General features: G+C 41.9%; 2 protein-coding genes across 2 annotated transcripts; both read right to left on the bottom strand.

Annotated features, from left to right (window-relative positions):
• Window positions 1-25: 25 nt before the first annotated feature.
• Window positions 26-10435, bottom strand: LOC118426501. The gene is made up of 4 exons (XM_035835949.1): window positions 9491-10435; window positions 6585-6697; window positions 3245-3345; window positions 26-2632 (listed from the first exon to the last, which is right to left on the bottom strand). The coding sequence occupies exons 1-4, from the start codon at window positions 10202-10204 to the stop codon at window positions 57-59; spliced, it is 3504 nt and encodes a 1167-aa protein (XP_035691842.1). The 5' UTR covers window positions 10205-10435; the 3' UTR covers window positions 26-56.
• A 1277-nt stretch (window positions 10436-11712) lies between these two features.
• On the bottom strand, window positions 11713-26703 carry LOC118426740 (myosin-6-like). Its single transcript, XM_035836292.1, has 17 exons — window positions 26604-26703; window positions 24586-24674; window positions 22677-22724; window positions 21861-21914; window positions 20855-20917; window positions 20058-20129; window positions 18906-18953; window positions 17424-17621; window positions 16907-17107; window positions 16378-16548; window positions 15217-15417; window positions 14624-14785; window positions 13637-13837; window positions 12703-12762; window positions 12507-12557; window positions 12116-12190; window positions 11713-11871 (listed from the first exon to the last, which is right to left on the bottom strand). Exons 1-17 carry the CDS (start codon window positions 26668-26670, stop codon window positions 11752-11754), a joined length of 1881 nt encoding a protein of 626 aa, XP_035692185.1. The 5' UTR covers window positions 26671-26703; the 3' UTR covers window positions 11713-11751.
• Window positions 26704-27029: the final 326 nt, after the last annotated feature.

The following is a 27029-nucleotide window of genomic DNA, read 5'->3' on the forward strand; positions in this document are numbered from 1 at the left end:
GACTGTTCGTGGTGGCTGATTGCTTTCATGTGATTGCCAAATTTAAACCAGGATAATCATAGGTCGTTTAGTACCTTAGCAATATCGGAATGTACCGTATTGTCTCCATACATTGTTTTCATCATCGTTAGTGACTGCTCATAATAGCTGATTGCTTTCTCCTCATCGCCAAGTTCACTCCAAGAAAACCCTAGGCCGGTAAGTGTTGTTGTAATGTATCGATGTGCGGTGTCGTCTCCAAAGACGGTTTTCATCATCGCTAATGCCTGCTCGTAGTGGCCAATTGCTTCCTTCCTATCTCCCAGTTCACTCCAAGATGACCCCAGGTTATCTAGTATCAACATAGTGAGCGGATGTGCAGTACTATCTCCATGGATCATTGCCATCATCGTTCGTGATTGTTCGAAGTAGCTGATTGCTTTCTTCAGGTCGCCAAGGCTACGCCAATATGACCCTACGTTGTTAAGTGACGCGGCCATGTCCGGATGTACCGTGTTGTCTCCATAGATAGCTACGTACATCGTTAGTGCCTGTTCACCGTAGCTGATTGCTTTCTTCGGAACACCGAGTTCACTCCAGGATATACCAAGGTGGAGAAGTGTGCGGGCAATGTCCTCACATATCGTGTTGTCTCCATAGATAGTTTTTTCCATCTCTAGTGACTGCTCGTAGTAACTGATTGCTTTCTTTTGATCTCCGAGTTTTCTCCAGGCTGATCCCAAGACTTTCAGTGTCCTGGCAGTGCAAGGATGTGCCGTGCTCTCTCCATAGACGGCTTTCGTCATTACAAGTGCCTGTTCTTTGTAGTTGATGGCTTTCTTCTGATCGCCAAGATTACTCCAAGATAACCCCATGTACAGTGACTCCGCAATGTCATGATGTGCCGTGTTGTCTCCATAGACCTGTTTGCGTATCCTTAGTGACTGTTCAAAGAGACTAGCTGCTTTTGTAAAGTTGCCTCTGAAGTTCCAGAATTGTCCCAATTCTTCAAGTATTTCCGAACGTTTTATCAAGTTGCTGCCGGCATCGTTTAATGCTGCTTCGAGATGGCGTAGGGCTTTATCTGACATAATCAGCTTTATAGCTATTCGGCCCCTACATTCATTGGAGGTGTCGAAGATGACCGTTTTTAAAACCATTTTCGGTTGGACTTGTGAACTGTCGATGAATATGTCTGATATACAGTTCATCAAAGGGATAGCCCTATCGTAGTATCGAAAAAGAATCATAGTGTCTTCGATGTGGAATGTTGACCTTAGGGTAGTGCCAGATATCGTTAGTTGTTTATGATCATATTTCATTTCGACAAGAGGGGACATAGTGTCTTGTTGTCCCCCGTTGGCAAGGTATGTTCTCAAACGGAGCTCTGCCGAGATGCTGGTTAGTACCTTGAGGTGGGTGGCATTCTCTTCATGGACATTGCTTGTTAATTTTAACTCGTCTATAATGTTCCACGCGCTAGCAAGAGTGATCTGATAGCAAAGAGCTAGAACTTCGATGGCTATGCCTGGAAAGCGGTATATGTCTTTCTTGACATTCAACAGTTGCCCAGATGGCTCAAGACTAGTAGAAAACTGCTCCCCGTCCCCCCACGCGATTTGCATAGCAGACAGACGTGAATGGGAGCGCGACTGTAGATCCCCCGTGATGATTTCTTTAAGGTTTTCTCTATAATCGGTTACAAGAGCTTCTTCTCCTGTTAGGAAAACCACCCGCCTGAGGATGTCCGACAAGTGATACCCTTCGGCCAGGGAAACGTCTATCTGCTGGAACTTGGCCATTTCGGCAGGGGTCTGTATAAGGCTAACGGGAGGTTTGGTCTTAGTCTGGTCTCTTCCGAATGGAGTCTTACTCGCCCAAGGCATGAAACCATCGAAAGCAAACCCACGAGGCGTGGCAGAGTCAAAGAACCAGTCTTTCACTGGATCCTCCGATAGAAAATCGTTAAGTGAAGGGATAGCCATGGCTGGGAGGATGGTCTCTCCGAGGTTGATGACTTTCAGGTGTAGGTAGTGCGTGAGGTTGATGAAGTACCGCCGTGTGTCGTCATTGTCTTTGCCTTCCTCAATCAGAATGGCGAACTCCAGGTCAGAGTAGGGTGTGACCAGTTCTGTTGCCTGTGAACCCAATCCGATGAAAGCGTACTTACATGGAGGAGGACCAACTGTGGCGATGCATTCATCAATGAGGTCTTGGATAAACCCCTGTCTATCTTTGGCGATGTTCTTACATAAATTCTTAACTGCTTCAGCTCTCTCAGCCTCGACTTTTATCATGACTGGATCATCCTCGTCATATTGGTACGGATTATGTTGTTGATCAATGGCGTCTAGCTGTGACTTAGCGCGACTACGCATCTCTTCTAGCCGCTTCTTATGACGAATGGCCGCATCAGAGCAACTCGGGCGGGCTTCCACATTTGCCGTGTAATGGAGGAACCATTGTTCTACGTCCTGCAGTATTTTTGTCATACTGTGTTTATTTCCGTCTGATCTGGCTATAGCTGCGTTGTACAGAGCTGCTGCCTGTGTGAATTTTCCACATTCTTTTGTTGTTTTGCCACGCTGGACGTAGACGTCACCTAGTCTACACAGACAGATGGCCTCTTTCCATCGATCGGGTTTGTTAGGATCTGTATGGACATGAAGTATATATCTTTAGTCTCTTAATGGGCAGTTCTCCTTTTATACTTTTATGCTCATTTTGTTGTTTTAACGTTTTATCATACGGAGAATGTAACATATAACAACTATTCAAATGAAGACATTTATATGATAAATGAAACAATGCTAAAATTTGCTACTTCTAAAATTATTGATTTGGTCTTTGTCAATACAGCTTTCTATCAAATGACATTATTTTTACAGAAGAGCGTCAATTTTATTAAAGTGAAAGACCTCTACTGCACATTGATGGGGAGGGGCTACTAAGGTTTTTTTCTGAAGCCAGTCATTGTGACATTTGGCCAATTTTTTCCAGTGGTACAAGAGGAGTGTTTATTTTTCAAATCTGAAATTGTGACTTACATTACCCTTGGTGAAACAGTGTTACTTTACGTTTTATGGGACCTACCTACAGCCTGTGTTAGGGTCTGTGGGTTCAGAGGTCAGAGTTGCTTTGGTTTGAACAGCTGAGTCGAAGCCGTGCTTTTTGCACAAACGGTAAGTAGATATTTTAGCTGCTAGCTTTAGTAGATATTTGGAGGCCCCTCCCCTGACATTACCGTAACAATAAAGTGACGTACCGTGTATAAGTCTCAGAGCGGACGCAAAGTTCTGTTCTGCCACGTCGAGCTTCTCATCCGCTAGTGCGCTGTCCCCTGTAGTCAGGCGCTCCTCGAAAGACCTAATATAAAGTGATGATGATGTTAGAGTATAGAGTAGAGTGTATTTGTTGGATTACATACCAATATATTATAATCGGTCTTGCACGCACAAAACTGTACTAGCCATGATAACTTTACAAGTGTTAATGCACACTTAAAGGGGTACTAAGCCCCAGAAGGGGGTGTTATTTTCCAATGATTTCAGAATCAGCAACAATTTTGCAGGATTTCACTTGTGGTGAATTTTGCGATGTGTGTTTGTAAAACAATATGGCACTCACTAATCCCAAGCATGCCCTACCCATGCATTTCCTTTAGGTTCAGAGTCTCAGACATGGTGAATATGGTGAATATTTTTGGCATAAATGAGGGGCGAATTTGCACACCAAGAAGGGCAACTGTTCACAAGATAACAAACAGCACTTACCATTAGACGATGTTTTAACATAGCCCCTCAAATTGGTTTTGTACCTGAACTTTTTCAGGCCATGTCAGGCACATTGTATTCAGCTATAGGCTGGGATTACTTGATTTAATTAAAGGGTACTTTGCGAGTTACTTTACTTTGGTACTTTGCATAGCAAAATACTGAATGCATTTTGATGTACGCGAGACAAGTCGGTACTTTTGTCGTATAATGTGAAGTAGCATGTATGTTTAAATTCCTAAAATCAATGTTTGGGAAAATAACACTCTAGTCTTATGGAGGTTAGGATTCCTTTTAGCGACAGAAGTAGTGGTTTTGCTAGCCGAGTATACGTTAGAAATTTCTAGTGGGACGTAGTGAACAAAACAATAGGAATACGAATATACAATGATATGATACAAGAAAAGAAATCAATCTGGGTTAGGCCACAGCAAGTAAATTTTATGGATGACATCAGCGCGCGCAATAATTTTCACCTGATAAAAAAAACAAGATTTTTTTTCTTCTGCATAAATGGTCAACATGCCGATAAAGTATCAAAATGAGCAAATATATTGTGCTGTAGCCTAATAATTGTACTTGTAGAAGTGAAACTTGCGAGGTACCCAGGACTGTAGTTGTAGAAATGAAACTTATTGGATAGTTGTAAAAGTGACACCAATATGGAAGCTATGAGTGTGGTTACTAACTTTGTTGGTGATGCCAGTCTACCACACCAGTGTCACTTTTACCACACCAGTACATGTCTTAAATGCAGGAATGAATGCCTTGTTGGCTCTGATACCAATACAACAGTACTAGTCATCACAACTTAATGGTGCCTATTTTTGAAAATGTAGCCATCTTGTTTTTTTTTCACCCATCTTGTTTTTTTTCGCCCTATCGCACTATTTTTGCAGTCAGTAGAGGATGTCATCCATAAAATTTACTTGCTGTGGCCTTACAATGAAGTAAATTATTTCATAATTCATTTGTCCACTGACAATGTTAGTTTACGTTGTTTGCCATCTCTTCAACACCTCGTATGCAAAGGGCACAGTGCCCTCAGTGTGGAAGTCGGCAAATGTTGTGCCTGTACCGAAGGCTGCTGGAGCATCACAAGTGGAGGACTTTCGACCAGTCTCCCTTTTAGCTGTTTTGGCAAAACTGCTCGAGAGATGCGTTCTCAAGAGATTACTCCCTGCACTAACCACGGTCATCCGGGACCAGTACGCCTACATGAAAGGCTCGTCAACCACACTAGCATTGGTGCGTTTGGTACAAACCTGGTTATCTGCTCTTGACTCCAAAAAGCCAACTCTCGTAAGGGCACTTTTTGCGGATATGAGCAAAGCTTTTGATCGGGTAGATCACGCCCTGCTGCTGATGTGTGTTAACAATCTACAAGTGAGTCCACACATGCTGGCATGGATACACAACTATCTCAAACATAGACAGCAAAGAGTTGTGACCCATGGCAAGTTCAGCACCTGGCACACTTTAACATCAGGAGTCCCACAGGGGGGTGTTCTCTCACCCTACTTATTTTTGCTCTTTATGAGCACTAGGTCACCAGTGTATAGTTCCACACTAAATGTTGGCTATGCTGACGACGTCAGCTTGTCGCGATCTCTCCATGTGGCTGTGGCAAACAGCGACAGGGCAGTGGAGGAGGAAGCGACTCAGCTGGATGTATGGGCTAGCGACAACAAGATGATTTTAAATGGAGGCAAAAGTCAGCTAATGCAAATATGTTTTAATAGATCAGTTCCTGTCCCACCGGAGATTATCTTAGGGGGACAACAGGTGCCATGGGTTGAACAGGCCAAGGGTTTGGGGTTCATTTTGGATAGTTACTTGACGTTCAATAACCAAGTGACATCCATGGTCACGAAGGCCTCTCGTAGGCTTCACTATCTTAGGCTCCTTACTAAACAGGGCACTAGTGTCGTGGATTTGGTCCAGGTGTACGTCACACTTATCAGACCTGTGCTCGAATATGGGCACGTACTACTAGTAGGGTGTAGTAAGGAGCAGGAGAGACAAATTGAAAGAGTACAACGGAGAGCACTCCGTATCGTCTCACTGGGGGGAAGACGAGAGGTGCCTGCTCTGCCGACGCTGAAAGAACGACGAGAGGTTGCGGCAGTGAAGCTACTGAGGGACATGCTGGACGAGGGTCACCCCCTCCATGACCTGGTGCCGCCGGCCAGAACTACAGTCACTGGGAGGACTCTTAGAAACGGCAATGCACTTACTGTGCCAGCTGCCCGGACACAGAGACTGAGAAGGTCGTTCTTGTACCAGGCTATACGCCTGTACAACGAGGCTTGATACTCTGCGTAGGACGTTCCTGTCCTTGACTCCGGTGTTCCTTGTGAAGTATAATGTACAACTTTGTATAGGCGTTTCTGTATCATGTACTGTAATTTGTTTAATGGATGTATATACATATATTTTGTAGTCGACATGTTGAAAATTTGTACAAAATCAGTGATATTCAGTTTGTTCTTACAAACTGCGATGCTGATTCTTTTCTGAATAAACGAATAAACGAATAAACGACATTGTTAAAATCTTCCCGTCTCAAATCAATGATAATTTTGCAATGTTTTCTCCTTCACCATCTATGTCATACTAACTTCTTTTTTTTTTGGAAATGTTACACTGGAGGAAACCAAATAAAACTGATAGATGAAACAAAGATAAATGGTGATGTATTCGAATATGATGCTAGCTTTTCTATGGCTGAATCGGCTGTTCAATTCAGCGAAACGGCTGCTAACTTTAGGGTGGTTTGCAATGCAACTTGAGCGAAAAGGCAAATATTAACGTTACCACTCCTGTGCTTACATAGACTGTTGACTCTTTGCGTCACCGATGACATGAGAGTTGGGTGTCACCATTAAGAAGTCCCGTGGCACAAGACTCTGTTGTTGAACTCTGTACTCCAGGCTAGTAAATATCTACAACCAGAAATGATTATCAGCATCAGTATCTACATTTAATCTTGTAACGGCTTCCTTCAGTGCATGCTCGGGTTACAGGATTTATGAATTACGAGGGGTGATCAATAAGTTCTCGGCCTAACCCAGAAATAATAAGCAGAACTCAAATTTTGAGGCACAACATCATAGTATGGAGCCTTTTATCAATACCCGCCAAATTTCAAATCATTGCAGTAATTACTTTACAGGCATTCGTTTTCTGCAAATCAGAAGGTAAGTGGCGAGAAAAAGTGGTGTGAATTGTGATCAGACATGTGTGGGTCGAGTTCCCCATGCCGTAAATTAGCAAAAGATATTGTCAAAATGTTTGATAATGATTCACTTCCTATTTCAAGCAAAAGAATTGGGTGTCTGACTTCCAGCAGCGCAAGTTCACTCGCACACCTCGGTAAAGCCGAGGACGTATTGATAATCCCACGTACATGTTTTAAGTCCTATATAAATATGTACCAAAATTCAAATCATTGTGATCGTTACGTTGCAGGCGACACCCAGTAACGTTAGGTAAGGGATAACGAAAAAAAGTGGACAATTGAGCTGCGACTTGAAGTGTACGGGTCAAATTGTCTGATCACACGTCACCCTTCTTTTTCTCGCCACTTACCTTCTAATTTAGAAAAAACGAATGCCGGGAAAGTAATGACTCCAATGATTTGTAATTTGGAGGATATTGATAAAAGATTTAATACTATGAAGTTGTGTCTCAAAATCTGAGTTGTTCTTGTTATTTCTGGGTGAGACCGAGGACTTATTGATCACCCCTCGTATGTTAGTAAAAATAACTTTATTGCACAACAATTGTACGAGGTACAAAGTATGGCATCTACATAACTACAGTGCTATAACTTAACTTAGGGCTTATCTAACTAATACAGGAGTTGTAGTATGGGATAAGTTTCTTACAATCATTGGAGGCTTTTACAATCATTTGGGGAATTTCTAATGTCAAAACCTTCTTTGATATATTTTCCTATATCTGCCATGCAGGGATTGTCACATGTCATTATGTATCTGAATTTGCACTTCAGGTCCATTTGGATAAATCCTTGTGTACAAAATGACAGCCTTCTGTATAGAGAATTGCGTATATCGGAATATTTGGGACATACAACCATAAAGTGATATTCGTCTTCGATTAGCTCTGGACAGAATGGACAAACCCTCTGGTCAATAGGGATTTTTTGGAATCTTCCGGTTTCTATATTTAATTTGTGACAGCCAATTCTGAGTTGTGTGATTGCCCTACGAACGTCAAGGCTCTTTATGGTTGAAATGTAATTTTCTTGCTTGTAATGCTTGTTCAATGTAGAAAGAGATGAGAGTTTGGAATTGTTTCGAATAGAGGAATGCCAATTTTGCACGTATATATCTTGTAAACGTTGTCGTAACTGAGTGGTGATTGTGTCTATGTGGTATGACCTCGGGTTCAGCCATATGTGTCCAAAGCCTTGGTAGTTGAGGATATTTTTTACGTGGACAATCCAATCATGTTCTCCGAATGAAACAGTATTGTATGCCTCACGAAGAAGGGCATCTTCGGGCAGATTAACTAAACGATGCCAATATTTCACAAGTTGCATTTCTGCATCAATCCTAGCTGGGAAAGTTCCCAATTCTCCCCTGACACCATCGTGTGAGGCTTTGGCATGAATGCCTAACAGAAATTTTTGGAAGTGCATGTCAATGATGTCAAATTCTGGAATTTGTTGATTTGAGTCTAGGTTTATAATTTGGAAACCGTTATCTCGTAAAATATGGCTATTGGCATGACGCAATAGTATTTCTTTATCTGTATTTCTTTCCAAACATACAACATAAGTAGTATTCAAAGCAGAAGAGGTGGTTTTTCGAATGGTAGCTGGAAAGTTATCTTGAATATTAAGTTTTTTAAGTAAAGTAGAAAAAACCTTTGAGGAAGGTTCGCAGATGTTATTGGTATGTGATACAATGATTCTTATACTTTTAGCAAAACGGTCAAAGCAAGTGATTTCTGAACAGTACATAAAGATGGGTTTTACAAATTTGTCAAATAGATTTTTTCCGAGATTGATTGAAATGTCCTTGTTAGAGAGTAAAAGAGCCTTGAGTTTGAAAAGTGCTCTCATTGCTTTGGTTTTCAAATATTTCCTGGCGGTTTTGAATTTTCCGGAGAATGTGAAAGGAATGCCGAGGTATGTATAGCTGTCAGTGATTTCTATATTTTTGCCATAAATATGGAATTGGTCTTTGTTATTCTTGCTAGAACCTTTGCCAAAAACAACTACCTTGGTTTTTGAAACATTGACAGATAGAAGTAATGCTTGCGTGATTTATTGTGATCACTAGAACAAAGGTGACAGTTTATGAAACATCTCGGTGACGCATGCTCTTTCTAAAATCTATGTAATTTGATGACACAATTCCTCTTACACATACAATATACGAGTTGAGAAAACATCAAGATGGGTTCCTTAATTCATGTGACAATATACAACTATTTCACACAAGTATGAGGTCTCCAAACTTATGTTTAGAACATTTGTCAATCGCGTGTGTGTTGTGTGTGTGTTTGTGTGTGTGTGTGTGTGTGTGTGTGTGTGTGTGTGTGTGTGTGTGTATGTGTGTGTGTGTGTGTGTATGTGTGTGTGTGTGTGTGTGTGTGTGATCTTTAGCTAACATTAATCTTCATTTAGCAAGTCCTTTAGCAACTCAACCCCCAACATTTCATATCTATCTTCATCATAAACAATACAATCAAATGGGAATGATTACCAAGTTATTTTCCGTCTTCTGTCTTTCTTGCCTGATTCTTGCCGTGTACAGTAAGCGGTGAATGAGTGCCACTGTGCCTTGAAACTCCTCACACCGTGACAGTGCAGCGTTGTACAGAGCAGTGGCCTTGGTCAAACATGTCGCGTCTTTACTTTCTGTTCCTCTTTTCAGGTACACGTCGCCGAGACATTTTATCGCTTCCGTCTCTAACATAGTGTCACCGTTTATGATCCCTTCTATCACTATCTTGGTATATTCAACCAGTAATAAAGTCTCATTGTTTCCATCAACAGTCAACCGTTGGTCCAGGTGTAGTAGCCTCTCTGCTATGGCGAGCGAAGACATTTTCATGTCGTCAGTAAGGGGTTCAGAACGACTCGAAGCGGTTGGTATTGATCGCTTCCCTAATCTTAAATTTTCTGCATAGTGGTAGCGATATTCAAGACTTTCTCCCACATCTGCGTCCTCACACCGGATCAGTGCGGTCCTGTACAGTACCATAGCCCTGTCAAACTTCTCTGGGCTCTTTTCGAGTCTCCCCTTTTCCAAGTTCACGTCACCCAGAGTTTTGAGCACCTCCACTTCCACACACCTGTCCATGTTCGCCATGGCGTCCAGCAGGGCACGGAGGTAGTCTGTCTCCGTACGGACTAGTCCCAGTCTCTTACTCTTGACGTCCACCTCGCGAAGTTCTTTACAGACTCGCAACATCATGGATAGTTGGGCACCACGGAAAACCTCGTCAAGACCTTAGAAATAGTTAAGACTCACAAAAGTACCAACACAACCTCACAGACTGAAAGCTGTTACACCACCATTCTTCCGTGATTTTCAAGTGTCCAGGTTTGAGTTCATATTACTCATAATCTGCTGTGGAATGACATTAAATACTTATAGAAATATATACAGCTTAATGAGTATCACCTTTCTCTAGTAAGACGCTGCGTGTTTGGGGATGGGTAAAAACTGATGAAATGGTTCACTTCCGCTTCCGCGTTGAAAGTGATGCGTCATTTGCCCTTTGACCTTTATGCAAATGAGGCAAATATCCACCGAATTAGAAATAAAGAAGAGTAATACTTAAAACTTAGTGAAAGTCAGCAGCAGCCGGAGAGGTTTTATTTTCTGATCTTTGACTTGAGAGACTAGCGTGTTTCTATGGTAACCGTTGCTAAGGCAAAGATACTCCCATAGCAACGGGACGGCCTATAGTATTATACAGTCATTTAAAGTATGATAAATTCATAAGTCCATGAAACAGTTGAAATTCATGAATGAGGTAGCTGCAATGAATCTTTGATAAAAGTAAAATGTAACTAGATTTCATTCACCCATGATGCAATATCTTTTAAGCATCAGATTTCAGCAAAGTTGCCTATTAGTAAGATAACGCAAGATACATGCAACATAACTGGTTGCAATGTGTGTTCAAATGATATCACACGTGAAGAAAGTTCAAACCGACAGTAGGGAGTTTATTTTCTGACCCTTGAAACTGTATTTCAACGACAATCATTGTTACGAAACAAATACCTTCATACCAACGAATGGCTTAGAGCCGTATACATTACATTCTTTAGATCTACAGATCTGAAACAGATTTAATGTACCCACAAGGCTAGCAGTCTCACGACTAATTTACGAAAGGTAAAATTCGAAACTTAACTTTGGTGTAAGTAATGTTGTTGCCTTCTGAGCACATGTATCACACAAATGTAAATGTTGACATTGACATGAGCATAAATATCTCCCTGTATTTCCTTAGGTGTCTGTTATCAAGGCTAAGATCAACGAGACTCTGTCAATGCCTGCTGGGAAACTACAGTATGAATTTTACTTTTTTAACGGATTTTTACAATGCAAGGCCAGTTGACTACTTCTATGCAATGTACTAATTTTGATGGAATTTTACTGTGAACTACAGTATGAATTTTACTTTTTAAAGGATTTTTACAATGCAGGGCCAGTTGACTACTTCTATGCAATGTACTAATTTTGATGGAATTTTACTGTGAACTACAGTATGAATTTTACTTTTTAAAGGATTTTTACAATGCAGGGCCAGTTGACCACTTTTATGCTATGAACTAATTTTGATGGAATTTTGAAATTATTTTCCTAGCAGATAGCGGTGAGGCACGGACAACAGTATTCGGCAACATCATTGTGAAAAAGTGTGAACTCTTTACCCCACAGAAGAACTACCCCAACAACAAATTCAATAAAATTTCAATAATAGAATATAATATGTAGCAAAATGTTTATCCCGGATGCTGATGATGATTCCGGTCATCAGGGTCGTGCATGGAACAGGTACCGCTAGTCGCCTCCTGCCAGGCTTGGCCCAGGTATCTGGCCTGTTCCTGATGGTGCCTCATGGCCTGTATAAACGAACACACATCAAACTAATCAGGATATGAATTGTCATGACTTTTTGCTAATATTGCTTGACAGGAAAGAAACTACAATTACATGTCAAACGCTGTATCCACATGCAAAGGTGATTTGATTTCATGATAATTTTCGTCTCCCCAAATAAAGCTTAATGTATAGTTTCCGTAGATTATCTATTTCGAGCGAATTTTGAGCAGATATTAGTTCCATTAGATGAAAAATCCGTGTTACCATTTCTTCCATGTGTCCGTTAGACATATGCTTTTCTTCCTCTTCTTCCTTCTTCCTTCTGGCAGTTGCCAACACCTAGAATGTAGACAATGTGTGATCAGATCACCACAGTGACGTGACATTAAATGAGATAAGATAGTTTGTCTCGACAGGTACTGCCTTGTCAGCATGAAGATGGCTTGGGAATTATTAAATAAAAGAATAGACGTCCTCAGATTTGAAAGGACAAATTCTACAAACACTACATTGAGCTTAGAATGTTCGACCTTAATGTTTGAACTTGTAAAGTAGGTCGGTGGTTTGGTCAGTTTGCAATTATAGTGCTTGTTTACATCTGGTTTGGCTCTGTTCCAATGTTGTAGACTAAAATGCAGAAAGTAGTGCTACTTACTTTAAAGATCTCTCTTTCCATCATCGTACAGCTGAGCGCACTCTGGAGCTCCTATGCATATAGTGGAAATGTCAACACATTAAACATTTACAATACTGACTTAAAGGCAAGACAAATAACCACTATCTATTAAATGAAAATGCGACACAAGGGAAAAGGCCAGACAAGAAATACGAAATCAAACATTGGCACTGACCTTGATTTGTTTATCTTGTGACATCCTCGTCATTTCATATACTGCTTTAGTCAAGTCGATCTACAGGAATGCATATGAGAAAGACGTCTGACTAACTTCGACACGTCAACATTTTACACCGATCTTGCTGTTACGTTACAACATTAACAGCCGGTTAAACATTGACATTCCCACCTATTGATACAAGCAGTTACTACTTTAAGAAAATCGATATGCCGTTGCTAAAAGATCAAGAACAACGATAAGGATGATAATAACAACAATGATAATGTTAACAATGACGAAAACAACAAATATCGGTAACAACAATGGCAATTTGATGATAAATCATAGAAATGATAGTAAAATGAAATATCTGAATATCTGAATAGCCTGGGTACCGTCCGATTTCTACCGGGTTTTCATCTAATAAAAATGATTTTCTCATAACAAAAGATCATTAGCAGATTGATTGGCGCAAAACCTTCACCATTATACACATGAAAAACATAGTCTCATTACAGTGGTATGTACCAAAGTGCTGTATTTTCTCATAGAAAAAATTAATATTAGGGGCAATGAAACCTAATGACGTAATTCATATGACCCCAAAAAGATTTAGAATCCTTTTATGCTTTCATGACGATCTATCAGTATTCGTTACAGTTCCATTCTTTCTTCATTCAATAATGAGAAAACAATGGAAAGTCAAAATGCTAATTTAGCTAACTCTGAAACTTTAACAGCAATACCCTACAAACATCCATCGTGTAAAACAATCACATTGTACAGCCAAGCGAAAGGATAGAACGCAAATACAACACACCTACAACAACAATCATTAATATGCAATAATGATACGTAATAATAATGATTAATAAGTATTAATACAATAAAACCGTCGCCAACTAAATAGTTTTTATTGCAACACTTATTAAACATGATTTTAACTCACCGATGCCTCAGATTGCGTCTTGTGACTCTTGATCTTAAGCTGCAATTTCTCCACCAGCTCCTGAAGACGCTCCTGCTTCTTACGGTCCTCGTCTGACTGGAAGGTCATCTCCTTGAGACGGAGCTCGTTCTTACGCAGATTCTTCAGGGTCTCCTGGTGGCGCCTCTGCTCGGCGTCCAGGCCTGCCTTCAGGTCACGCACCTGGGTTGGAGGAAAACTTTCCTTAAGCTAAGGGCACAACCCGCCGTACGTGCAATTTGTCGACCCGTACGTTGTTTCTGGAGGCTACGTCCGCCACGTATTCCTAACAACGTTCAGACTGTACAGGGCAGGCGCGTCGCCCGTACTGGCACGTACGGGGGCAAATCCGCAGCCCGATGGCACACACAGTTTTGCCTACACGTAAAGTTCTACGGTGTCTGCTTGCTCCAAAATCCGTCGGATTCCCTACGAGTTCGTAAGGAGGCGGTACTTACCACTAACGGATCCCAAAAGATCGCCCACGTTTTGGCACGTATTTGCACGTACGGCGGGTTGTGCCCTTAGCTTTAGGCACTAGTGTAATCATACAGCTGAGAGTAACATCTCGAAAGAGTGACATACTATACTATGTGCTACCCAGTTTGGACACGTATGCGTAGGCGTTGTCCTGCAAGTGTCCATATGCCATAACCACTGGAGTTTCTGAACAAAATGTACTAGTCACAATAAGCTTCTGGCAGCCTTTACTAATACGCCAGGCATTTGTGTGGCCAGTTCTTGCCGCATGCGCGCACACCAGACTAATACGCGAGGTAGCAGGTAGTCAAGCACCTGGATAGGTTTTGAAAAAGTCAGAGGTTTGCAGGTAGCATTCACTAACTTTCGTCCGTGACTTAGAAGACAAGACTGATAGGGCTCATATACTCACACCGGACAAAACACCATTCTTGTTGATAAATGTACCGCCTTACCCTGTCCCCGGCTTCTGTAGGAATACCGACTTACCCTAGTCTCCAGCTTCTGCAGGTGGTGTTTCCCGGCCTTCAGCGCGCCCGTCTCCACCTCGTCAAGACGACGCTGGAAGTCTCGGATAGTCTCCTCAAGATTCTTCTCAAGATGAGCGTTCTTGTCGTGTTCCTGACGTAGGTCGTCAGCGATGCTCGCAGCCTGTTTCAGATAAACACAAGAAAGGCAATCAGTGATAGCAGACTTCAGACAGTAGGCGCCCTCTAACAGAACATATGAGAACTGCACTGCAGAAACGCGCGCACACACACATACACACACACATACACACACACACGTAAACACACAAAAAACTAGCACGCACAACACCCCCCAAAAATTCAGATTTAGAATTTGCTCGTGCAGTATTCGTTACAAATCGATTCTTCTTCATTCAATATTGAACCTTAACCGCAATGCCTTAGAAATATCCATCGCGTAAAACAATCTTCATACATACAGCCATGCGAAAGGATAGAACACAAATACAACACACCAACATCAACAATCGTCATTAATTCGTAAAAGCAATAAAACCGTCGCCATGGCAATAGTTTTTATTACAACACTTATTAAACATGATTTCAACTCACCGATGCCTCAGATTGCGTCTTGTGACTCTTGATCTTAAGCTGCAATTTCTCCACCAGCTCCTGAAGACGCTCCTGCTTCTTATGGTCCTCGTCTGACTGGAAGGTCATCTCCTTGAGACGGAGCTCGTTCTTGCGCAGGTTCTTCAGGGTCTCCTGGTGGCGCCTCTGCTTAGCGTCGAGTTCTGCCTCCAGGTTACGCACCTGGGTTGGAGGAAAACTTTCTTTAGGGTTTGATGCAACATACACTCGAGAGCCGCGTAGTGCCCGTACCCAGGGGGGGGGGAGGTGGGGGTTGGGGTTCGGACCCAACAACCAACCCCCCCACACCTACTCCCCCCCCCCCCCCACACACACACACATACGCTCGAAGGTCCGTTTTTTCACACTCGAAGGTCCGCTTTTTCATGTCCAAGATTTATTTTTCAAAGGCATGACTGATATGCGTTTTTCACTGATAGACATTTCATTCAATCTAAGCTAGTTTTTGCAAAATGTGCACCATAAAGTGCAGGAAATAGCGTTTCAGTGGGTCCAGATTTCAAAATTTCTCCGGACCTCCATTGCGTCTTTGGTTTCCGATTTGGTGAAAGTATGTCGGGGGTCGCCCTCAAAGACTTACGCCGAAAGTCTTGTGTGTATCTTAATAGAAATTCCATTTAACTTTGCCAGTAAATTTTGCCCGTCAAAATGCAGGAAATTGCGTTTCAGAGGGTCAAAATTTCAACTTTTTTCTGGGGAGCATGCCCCCGGAACCCCATAGGCAGCTCAAGTAATTAAAAGAGCCCCTCACTGTGGCAAAATCCTGGCTACGGGCATGGAGAGTAACATCTCGCAAGGGTGACATCCTATACTATGTACTACCCAGTTTGGACATATATACGTAAGCGTTGCCCTACAAGTGTTTATATACCATAACCACTGGAGTTTCTAAACAAGTCTACTTGGCACAATAAGCTTCTGTCAGCCTTTACTGACACGCCAGGCACTTGTGTGGCCAGCAGTTCTTGCCGCACACCTGACTAATACGCGAGGTAGCAGGTTCTCAAGTACCTGTAGGTGTTGAAATAGTCAGAAGTTTGCAGGTAGCATCCACTAACTTTCGTCCGTGACAAGTGTACCACCTTACCCTAGTCCCCGGCTTCTGTAGGGGTACCGTCTTACCTTAGTCTCCAGCTTCTGCAGGTGGTGTTTCCCGGCCTTCAGCGCGCCCGTCTCCACCTCGTCAAGACGACGCTGGAAGTCTCGGATATTGTCCTCAAGACTCTTCTTCACCTTCTCAAGATGGGCGTTCTTGTCTTGTTCCTGACGGAGGTCGTCAGCGATGCTCGCAGCCTGTTCCAGATAAACACAGGAAAGACAATCAGCGATAGTAGATTTTACTCCTTCAGACAGTAAGCGACCTCTAGCCGAACATATGAGAACTGCACTGCAGAAACACGCACACACACACACCAAAAAAATCAGATTGATAATTCTTTTATTCAGATCTATCACTATTCGTTACGAATCCATTCTTTCTTCATTCAATAATGAACCTTAACAGCAATCTTCATACATACAGCCATGTGAAAGGATAGAAAACGAATACAACACACCTACATCAACAATCATTCGTACGTAAAAACAATAAAACCGTCGCCATGGCAATGGCTTTTTATTGCAACACTTATTAAACATGATTTCAACACACCGATGCCTCAGATTGCCTCTTGTGCGTCTTTATCTTCATCTGTACTTCCTCCACCAACTCCTGGAGACGTTCCTGTTTCTTACGGTCCTCGTCTGACTGAAAGGTCATCTCCTTAAGACGGAGCTCGTTCTTGCGCAGGTTCTTCAGGGTGTCCTGGTGGCGCCTCTGCTCGGCGTCCAGCTCTGCCTCCAGGTCACGCACCTGGGTTGGAGAAAAACGTTCCTTAAGTTAAGGGCACCTCGCCGTACAACCCAAAAACCAGATTTATAATTCTTTTATTCAGATCTATCAGTATTCGTTACAAATTCATTCTTTCTTCATTCAATAATAAACCTTAACAGCAATGCCTTACAAATATCCATCGCGTAAAACAATCTTCATACATACAGCCATGCGAAATGATAGAACACAAATATAACACACCTACATCAACAATCAATACTACGTAAAAATAATAAAACCGTCGCCATGGCAATAGTCTTCATTGCAACACGTATTAAACATGATTTCAACTCACTTCGTCAGATTGCGTCTTGTACGTGTTGATCTTCTGCTGCATTTTCTCCACCAGCTCCTGAAGACGCTCCTGCTTCTTACGGTCCTCGTCTGACTGGAAGGTCATCTCCTTGAGACGGAGCTCGTTCTTGCGTAGATTCTTCAGGGTGTCCTGGTGGCGCCTCTGCTCGGCGTCCAGCTCTGCCTTCAGGTCACGCACCTGGGTTGTAGAAAAACGTTCCTTAAGCTAAGGGCACAACCCGCCGTACGTGCAATTTGTCCGTACGTTTCTTTGGGAGGCCAAGTCCGCCACGTATTTCTGAAAACGCCTCGTAGATATGGATCTCCTTCTTCGATTCCTCCAGCTCCAAGTTGACCTGTTCGCTCTTCGTTCGCCACTAAACACAACCAATGAGAAGTGTTTGAATCCCCCGTCACACATTCAGGACCGTCTCACGAATTCACACCCGACCGCTTCCCAACTGAGGTCGACGCTGCATTAGGAGTAATCCATCCTATTCTAGTCCCAGACCTTTCCTCTGGTGGCATCTATTAGAATATCCCGATAATAGACCTCCCGACTTTGATTTGTCAGAATGCAGGGTTTGAGCAAATGACTTTTCAAGAATAGCTAGTCGACACCCTGACGGACAAAGTCCCAATTACAGATGGCCTAACTTACGATTGACTCCCAACCTAGCCTCCGTTGGAGTCTTCGAAATGGGCTGGATTTTGACGACGCCTCAGAGGCGAGCCAAATATTGTACTGTAAATGCAGAAATGTTCGCGGTGGATTTATGTTCGCGGTTTTCGCGTTGGCCATTTCACCGCGAATTTAAAACCACCGCGAACATTTTTCTAGGGCATTGAAATACTTCAGTGCATGGAGCTACCGCGAAATTAAAACCACCACAAAAAGTCCTCTTTCCCGCTACCGCGAACTTAAATGCATTTACAGTAGTTTGCGACCGTTTGACAAGAATTCCCAAAATATCGCAAGCATGTCAGGAATTTTTCTACAGGCATGTGTAGCTGCATCATCCCTTTAGAGGGGAATAACTTAGGAATGGGTTGACGGATCTTTGCAATGTATATAGCTTACACAATAACAGCTGATAAATACACTGCATTTCATGTTAGAATGCTAAAAAAATATGCAATATGTAACTCAAAAAGAGAGAAGTATTATGCTTATTGATTAGTTCATGCAAATGAGGATCTCGTTTGTATAATTAATGACAAACATTTATGATAGGTCACTCGTCAAAAGAGATCACTTTTTTGTTAACAGCAATGCCCGACAAACATCCATCGCGTAAAACAATCTTCATACATACAGCCAGGCGAAAGGATAGAGGATAGAACACAAATACAACACACCTATAACAGCAATCATTAATACTTGTAAACAATACAACCGCCACCATGGCGACAGTTTTTAGTTTTGTCGTCACGTCTTGTCAGTAAATTTTTCACACCAAAAAGGATCAGAAGCAAACCCTACCTCTTCTCTGAGCTTGGCCGTCTCGTTGTTACTGAGAGCCAACTCCTCCTAAACCGTGTGAAAACAAACATTTGCTTCAGAATAAAATCTTACCTAATTTTCAATGTTTTTGTGACATTTCTAGACATACTCTGTAAACCAATCAACTTTATAACAACATACAATGGCCAGCTCCAAAATGGATGTTTGCACTTTCTTACCATGTGACCATTGGAAGTTTGGTGATCTTTGACGTCCATATAGCACTTACAGTAAGTGGTTATACTGTATATCTTTTAGGAAACGTGTGAGTTACTACAGGGATAGAGTTTGCTACACAGTTTGTTACGGTGCCTCTAGACGACCATATCGGCATCACGTAGCGTGACGGCAGTATGTGTAGCTAACAGCTGCACATATCGCATCACGTAGCGTAACGGCAGTATGTGTAGCTCACAGCCGCACATATCGGCATCACGTAGCGTAACGGCAGTATGTGTAGCTCACAGCCGCACATATCGGCATCACGTAGTGTAACGGCAGTATGTGTAGCTCAAAGCTGCGCATATCGGCATCACGTAGAGTAATGGCAGTATGTGTAGCTCACAGCTGCGCATATTGTCATCACGTAGCGTAACGGCAGTATGTGTAGCTCAAAGCTGCGCATATCGGCATCACGTAGCGTAACGGCAGTATGTGTAGCTCACAGCTGCGCATATCGGCATCACGTAGCGTAACGGCAGTATGTGTAGCCCACAGCTGCGCATATCGGCATCATGCAGCGTAACGGCAGTATGTGTAGCTCACAGCTGCGCATATCGGCATCACGTAGCGTAACGGCAGTATGTGTAGCCCACAGCTGCGCATATCGGCATCACGTAGCGTAACGGCAGTACGTGTGGCTCACAGCTCGGACCTCCTGGGTTCGAGCACCCTGACATGCTCCGGTGTGCCCTTAGGGAACGTTACTAGTACTTGAATGGACATATATGGAGGTCCCGTGATTGAGGAAAGTAAAACTTCGAGCATGTATACGGAAAAGAGCCCACCACACTTATCGAAAAGTGTAGGGTCCCATCCCGTTAAAATCCTTGTGCGTTACGCCACAAGGCAATACAAAAAATATTTAAAAACAGGTCTTCTTTTTTAGCCAATGGTATTGTTTTAGCCTACCTTCGTTTGGCTTAACATGGAGTCCTTCACGGCTGCTTGGTCATCTTTCTCCGCTACCAATTTGGTCAGCGCCTGTGAACATTCAACGATACTACGGTTAGTCAAAGAATGATAGTGTTAATTGTCAGGACAACGTACGTCAACGTTGTTTGCTGTTTTCTAAAACTCGTTTTTCACCACCGTTGATAAATGTATCTGTCCTTAGCTATCCTACATTTCCAAGTGTTATGTGCTTCTAATATACCACAAGTATAATTGCTATTGTACGTTCTTTTTTCTCACAAATCAACTTTTATTTTGTGCTACCAAAGATCATAAGATGACCCTTGTGTAACATGAATGTCAGTAATATCCCTGTAACATTATCCACGATCTTCGGGCGTATCGATGTAAGATCGGCCATCGACAGAGGGTTTCGAGCATTTTTCCCCTGAAAATCGTCCCTGTCACATATAAGCCATACTTTGTACCTTGTACAATTGTTGTGCAATAAAGTTATTATAATAAGCGAGGCTCGGGCGATTGCCGCAGAATCGTTGTCCGATCGACTTTCGCCAATGTGACAGGGGTATAAATACCCATTTTCACTAGACAGCGATCGCTGACCAAAAATTTAAAAAAATCTGTGTCTGTGTCTGTATCTGTATCTGTATCCATATATCCGGTATAACCGCCGTTCGGCGTAACACACCAGCTTCGCAGGCACGTGGTGTGGCCTCTGGTAACCGTTGACTGATCTGTCAAACAATAATTGCATTATAGCTTATTTAGATGCGAATATCCAGATTGGTACTCACCTGTGTCATCACCTTCTGCACGACACTACAAGCTGTAGCCTTAATTTCCATCTCTCTAGCTTCCTGGAAAATAAGGAAACATCAAGAGAATTCGTTGTTTCTTTGCTTAGTTATCCTCCTTGTGGTTAAACTTGACCTTCACCTTTGACTCTCCAACACCTATCCACATACCAAATATCATTTTAATCTTTTCAGAGGTTCTGAAGTTATGCTGACAGCAATAGTCTTATTCGAGAGAGAGAGTGACGGAGAGAGAGAGAGAGTGAGTGACGGAGAGAGAGAGAGAGAGTGACGGAGAGAGAGAGTGAATGACGGAGAGAGAGAGAGAGAGAGAGAGTGACGGAGAGAGAAGAGAGAGTGAGTGACGGAGAGAGAGAGAGTGAGTGACGGAGAGAGAAGAGAGAGTGAGTGACGGAGAGAGAGAGTGAGTGACGGAGAGAGAGAGAGTGAGTGACGGAGAGAGAGAGTGAATGACGGAGAGAGAGAGAGAGAGAGAGTGAATGACGGAGAGAGAGAGAGAGTGAGTGACGGAGAGAGAAGAGAGAGTGAGTGACGGAGAGAGAGAGAGAGTGAGTGACGGAGAGAGAGAGAGTGAGTGACGGAGAGAGAGAGAGTGAGTGACGGAGAGAGAGAGAGTGAGTGACGGAGAGAGAGAGAGAGTGAGTGACGGAGAGAGAGAGAGTGAGTGACGGAGAGAGAGAGAGAGTGAGTGACGGAGAGAGAGAGAGTGAGTGACGGAGAGAGAGAGAGAGTGAGTGACGGAGAGAGAGAGAGTGAGTGACGGAGAGAGAGAGAGAGTGAGTGACGGAGAGAGAGAGAGAGAGTGACAGAGAGAGACAGACAGAGAGAGAGAGAGAGAGAGGCAGACACACATTTATTACCTGAAGGTATCAAATACACGAACTTGGCCACGTTCAAAGTTGAGCATATATAGGAAAAGAGTGTTACCTGTATTATGGTGACTATGATTTCTTACTACTAGTATAACCACAATATTGCTTCTTACCTCATCCTTCTTTTTCACTATCTCCTCATGTAGGCTCTTCAGGGAGCTGATAATCTTTCAATGGGAAAAGAATAGCGCATGTTCATACTACGTTGAGAATATCACGAGTGTGCATATTGCCTGGTACAATGTGATCTCTAGCTAGGTCATAATATCGTATATTTTTGAATTTCTACATGAACACTGGATACAGATAAAATCTAAAAACACTTGGATCGTTGTATATTTTCATACTCAAAAGTTTCTGGTATCATGATTTGATATTTGCGTTATATGTGTGTTGTCTGGCGTACGATGGATTGCTTCATGTTGAAATAAATCGTGAGGTAGCCTTGTTTGTAATTGTAAAATGACACTAGTGAGGTACATGTGGCCGTGAACGTATGGTTGTGCAGGTTACATAATAAAAGCGGACCCAATGACTGTAGTTGATGTAGTTGTAAACTTTTTGAGAGATACCAGTCTACCACACTATTTATAGCTAGTGTCACTTTGCGCACCTCTTTAATAAAGAAATAAAAGACTTGTTGGTTGTGATACAATGTTTAGTCGCTCTTAATCTTGTTAACGTTACAATGTTATTGTTATGTGTCTATTTTGAAAATTTAGACATCTTCATTTTGTTTACCGATCTTGTTTTTTCGTCCTCTCTCATTAAATTTGGAGTCTGTAGAGGATTCCATACATAATATTTACTTGCTGTGGTCTCAGTGTTTCAATAGTCTGTATTGTGTCTTTGCGGAAAGACGTGTCTTGTATTGTTAAATTAACTGTGCTGATGTATAACACGTTTGTCAGAAACATAACTCCACTCACCAGCTGCTGCTGATTAGCCTCTTGCCTCATTTTTGCGCTATTCTCATGCTGTGGAGGAGAAAAATAATATCAGAGGCAATAAAAATGATGACGTCATCAATTTGGCCCCAAAAAAATCAGATTTAGAATTCTTTAATGCCCATCTATCAACGTTCGTTACGGCTCCATTCTTTCTTAATTTATTAATAAGAAATCAGTTGAAGGTCAAAATGCCAATTTAGCCAACCGAGATACAAACAAATTGACAAGATAGAAACAAATGCGAGGAACTAATCCAATTTGGTTATCTATGTGCACGTCCTTTGAGTTATCTTTTGATCTCATTTTTTTTTTAATTTTCCCTTTTCTTCGGTATTTCCTATCTCAGGTAAAAGTGTAATAGAAGTTGTAGTTTCAAATCAACCTTAAAAACTGTTAAACGTTGCTGGCGACACAGTCTACTACTCAATAAGATTAAAAGCAGCACACAGAGCATCTTCCGGCCACAGACGAACTTTGGCAAGACGTAGTCCCGACCACTTGTACTACGTGTAAACTTTACTCGAGCTCGAATAAGGCAAACATGTCACAGTTTAACTTGTGACGGAGCTTGTGCATAAAGAATTGAACATTCCAAAATTATTACTAGTAACAAAACAGAGAAATTAGACGTCCAGTGCACACCTGGATTTTCACCCCCTTTAACGGAACTTCAAGGATCACGGGCATCGTAGGGATAGAGTAGATAGGGATCAGTAACACGGATGTGTACATTCAGATCCTTATGATTTGGGTATTGACATTTTATTGGTTTAGTTTAACCCTATTCAGACCGGGCTTTTTTGGTCATCCCTGGACGGGGGGAGGGGGGGCTTTTGAGGCCCTCCAATTCTAAGTCCTCTAACTCTTGAACGACGTGCCGTAGGGCCACCAAATTTTCAGGACATGATATCGACATAACGTGTGACGTTACGTTGACGTAAGATGACGTAATTATGACGTCATCAATTTGATTATATTGGCCGGACCCATGAAAAAAGGGTATTCTCAGACAACTTCAAGTTATACTACAAAAATGTAACAACAAGTGCAGATAACAGAATAATAATGTTTATTACGACTTGTATTGTCAATAGCAACATCGATATAATGACGTCATGCACATCTAAGATACGAGTTGGGCTCCGCCATATTATATCCACTACCTTGAATTTTTAAAACTACTTTTTTTGCAACAAATAATCACAAAGGGCAATGGAAATAGACTAAATTCATTCATTTAGATGTTTTTTGATGAAAAAATTAGGTATCAGGTAGTTACAAATTTTAAGGGATAATTAGCTTGTTATTCTTGATCTGGCCATACGGTCCGCCATCTTGGATTTTGGGCTGATGACGTCATCAAATTAGCATAATTTATGCATATATAATTATGAAAGATATGCTAAATAATATAAGATTTTATTTATGTATCAAAATAGCAGTAATATAGCAAATAAATGTAAAAAATACATTGTTAGAACCAAAAATAGTGATTTTGGGCAAAACTGCCTGTCAGCAAACGATGGCCATGGCAACACGAAAAAATGGAAAATTTGTCAAACTTCGTAAAATTGTTGCCAACAATATTTTAGGAAAACTCACCAGATTTGGTGGCTCTAGCATAAGCCGTTCTGGCGTTATAGGACATCGAAGTTGGTGCAGGCCTCAAAAGCCCCCCCGTCTGAATAGGGTTAAGTAACATTTACAGGGATGACACCATCAAGAATCCCGGCTATCTAACCGAAAATACTATACTTTGTGGGCCTCAAAATTTGCCTGAGCTAAAATTGTGTCTATACGCAAGTCATACGGACTTGAATGTACGCACACGCGTGACTGCTCCCATAAATGGAGCATATCAAAAACGTTTGTGTAGATCAGTACTCACCAAGACACGGACGCAATCCTTTAGATGGCTGTTGGTACTGCGCATCCCAAGGAACTCCTGCCTCATGTTGGCAACTGTCATGAATTCATCTAAAGAGAGACATAAAATGTCTGTATGACGTACTCTCCAAGCAGAGGTTCGGCTCTGACTTTTGAAAACCAATTTCGGGACGTTTTTATCGGCCGGTGGACATAAAAAGGTATAGAAAGCCCGATAAAAACGCTTGAAAACACGTCAAAATGAGCCAGAGTCGAACCTTTGCTTGGAGTATACATGTGACGAAGTTCAAGAGGAGCATTTCAAAGTGAAAAGTTACTTCTTCCTTCTCCTACTACTACCATGGTTTCGTTGAAGAGGTTCATCAGTCACGCATGAATTCAGTGTTTCCAAATTTTCTTCAAGCAATGACTGTTTTTAAACAGTACCTTACTTTTAAAAACAGCCATTGCTTGAAGAAAATCTGGAGTAACTATCACGACATACACATAATTACAACTATGGAGTAATAGTCTTTTTTCTTTGATAATGCAAATGAGATCTTCATTTACATAATTCGTCAACCCCTTCTCGAGTTATTCTCGAAAGGGGGCCCAAGCCTACATTGCTTGTCCCAGAGCTAACGTTATCTACCATTCAAACATGACAATCATATCAAGAACACGAAATGTCAAAACCGGAAATTTCCCTGCATTACCGTAAAACGCCGATTGTCGAACTTGGCCTTCGTTTTTCCTGACCCTTACTCCTATCCAATATTACAAGATCTATCCGCAGCTTCTCGCGCTATTTTTTCTCTACAGGCAGACACAAGAAGAAAAGACACCGAAAAGAAAAACTTTTTGGAAGGTAAAATATAGTAAAGCTGTTAGTCTATTTATTACCATGTTCTAGAATGGACGCGGTGGGTGGGGTGAATTTCAAGGCACATTTTATACGCATCCCAGTTTCAAATTGACTGCTAAGTACATTGGACACTTCATAAAGACAAGTAAAGAATATGATACAAAGCGGGTTTTTTTACTTCTATCTTGACATTTTAAACACAACAATGTACACACAAAAGTGACATCTAGCGACTATTGGGATAATGACAAACAGCAACGACAACGTCGTATCATAAACTGACCAGACATTTTCCCTCACTCATTGCGGACTTGTTTTCTCGGTATATACTTTAAGACTTTTCTTGCCTTAGCTTGGTGAAAAACTCAATACCGCTTATATACTTATGTTTTATTTTTTATAAGTTTTTAAGGTTTTGTTGACAACAGTAAGCCGGTACACGGTATGTCATTCAAACTGCAGTACGTTGGTGGCGGCGCTGCGTTCTAAATTAGATTTGTGTAGTCGTTGACTTTATAATCGGAATATCATACAAAACGTTCAAGTATTACTAAAACGACAACACGCCAAACTTTAAAAGATTCGTTTTTATCGATATGATTCTTTGAGCGCTCCGTCAAATCGCTAAGCCACAGCGACACCGCCAACGTGCCGCAGTTTCAGTGAGTTACCCGCGTTAGGATGTCTTACAGCCTCCAAAGTTTGGCGTTTTCATTGCAACAGTTCAATGTACTAGTGTTTTCCTTTTCAACCCATTTCGCTGCAAGTACCCGAACCCACAGTACGAACTGTGTCCTGTGTGAGGACTTTTGCCATAGGACATGCCATAAATTTACACAATGCTCTCATAACAAACACGCGCCGTTCAAGTAGTCAAGTAGTAAAGGCTGTAACAACGACAGTTACAACAATTTTCATCAATCAATGACTGTTTTTGAAAAGGTACAGTACATACCTCCCTGAATACTGTACCTTTTCAAAAACAGTCATTGATTGATGAAAATTGTTGTAACTGTTGGCAAACGTGACTGATGAACCTCTTCAACGATGTAACAACGACGGATTCATGCCCACAAACTTCGGTGAGTCGTATTAACAAGAAAAATAACCTAGTGTCATTCTAGCGGACTGAGAAACTCCGCTACATTAAGCTTAAGCCTTCCACAATTCCTTACCTGTGTTCAGACACACTTTAGTAGTTTTATCTTTTGTAGATTCACGGAACTTTCGTAGTAACGCCATGGCGTACGACTTTCCGAATAGGTAACCACGGTAAGTTGTTCGAACGATAAACAATGGAACGTTATGACGTCATGAACGACAAGATGGAACGGAGAACAATGGCGATCCTCGGAGCCACCTGACGTCATACAGGTGGTGTGTAAATAGAGCCTTTCCTTCATTTTGACTCTCTTGAAGTACTTTACCGAGACCAACGGGTAACGTTGAGCAACGACGAAGACAATGAATTTTCATATATCTGCGGTGGATTTTATGTTCGGTCTCCATCGCAAACGTATAAAACAACTGCGGAAATTTCTGTTTCGTCTTCTGTCCGCCTCACCGCCTTGTCTAAGTTCTCCATACATCACATTGTACAG

This window comes from Branchiostoma floridae, chromosome 11 (genome assembly GCF_000003815.2).
Source record: "Branchiostoma floridae strain S238N-H82 chromosome 11, Bfl_VNyyK, whole genome shotgun sequence".
Lineage (NCBI taxonomy): Eukaryota > Metazoa > Chordata > Leptocardii > Amphioxiformes > Branchiostomatidae > Branchiostoma > Branchiostoma floridae.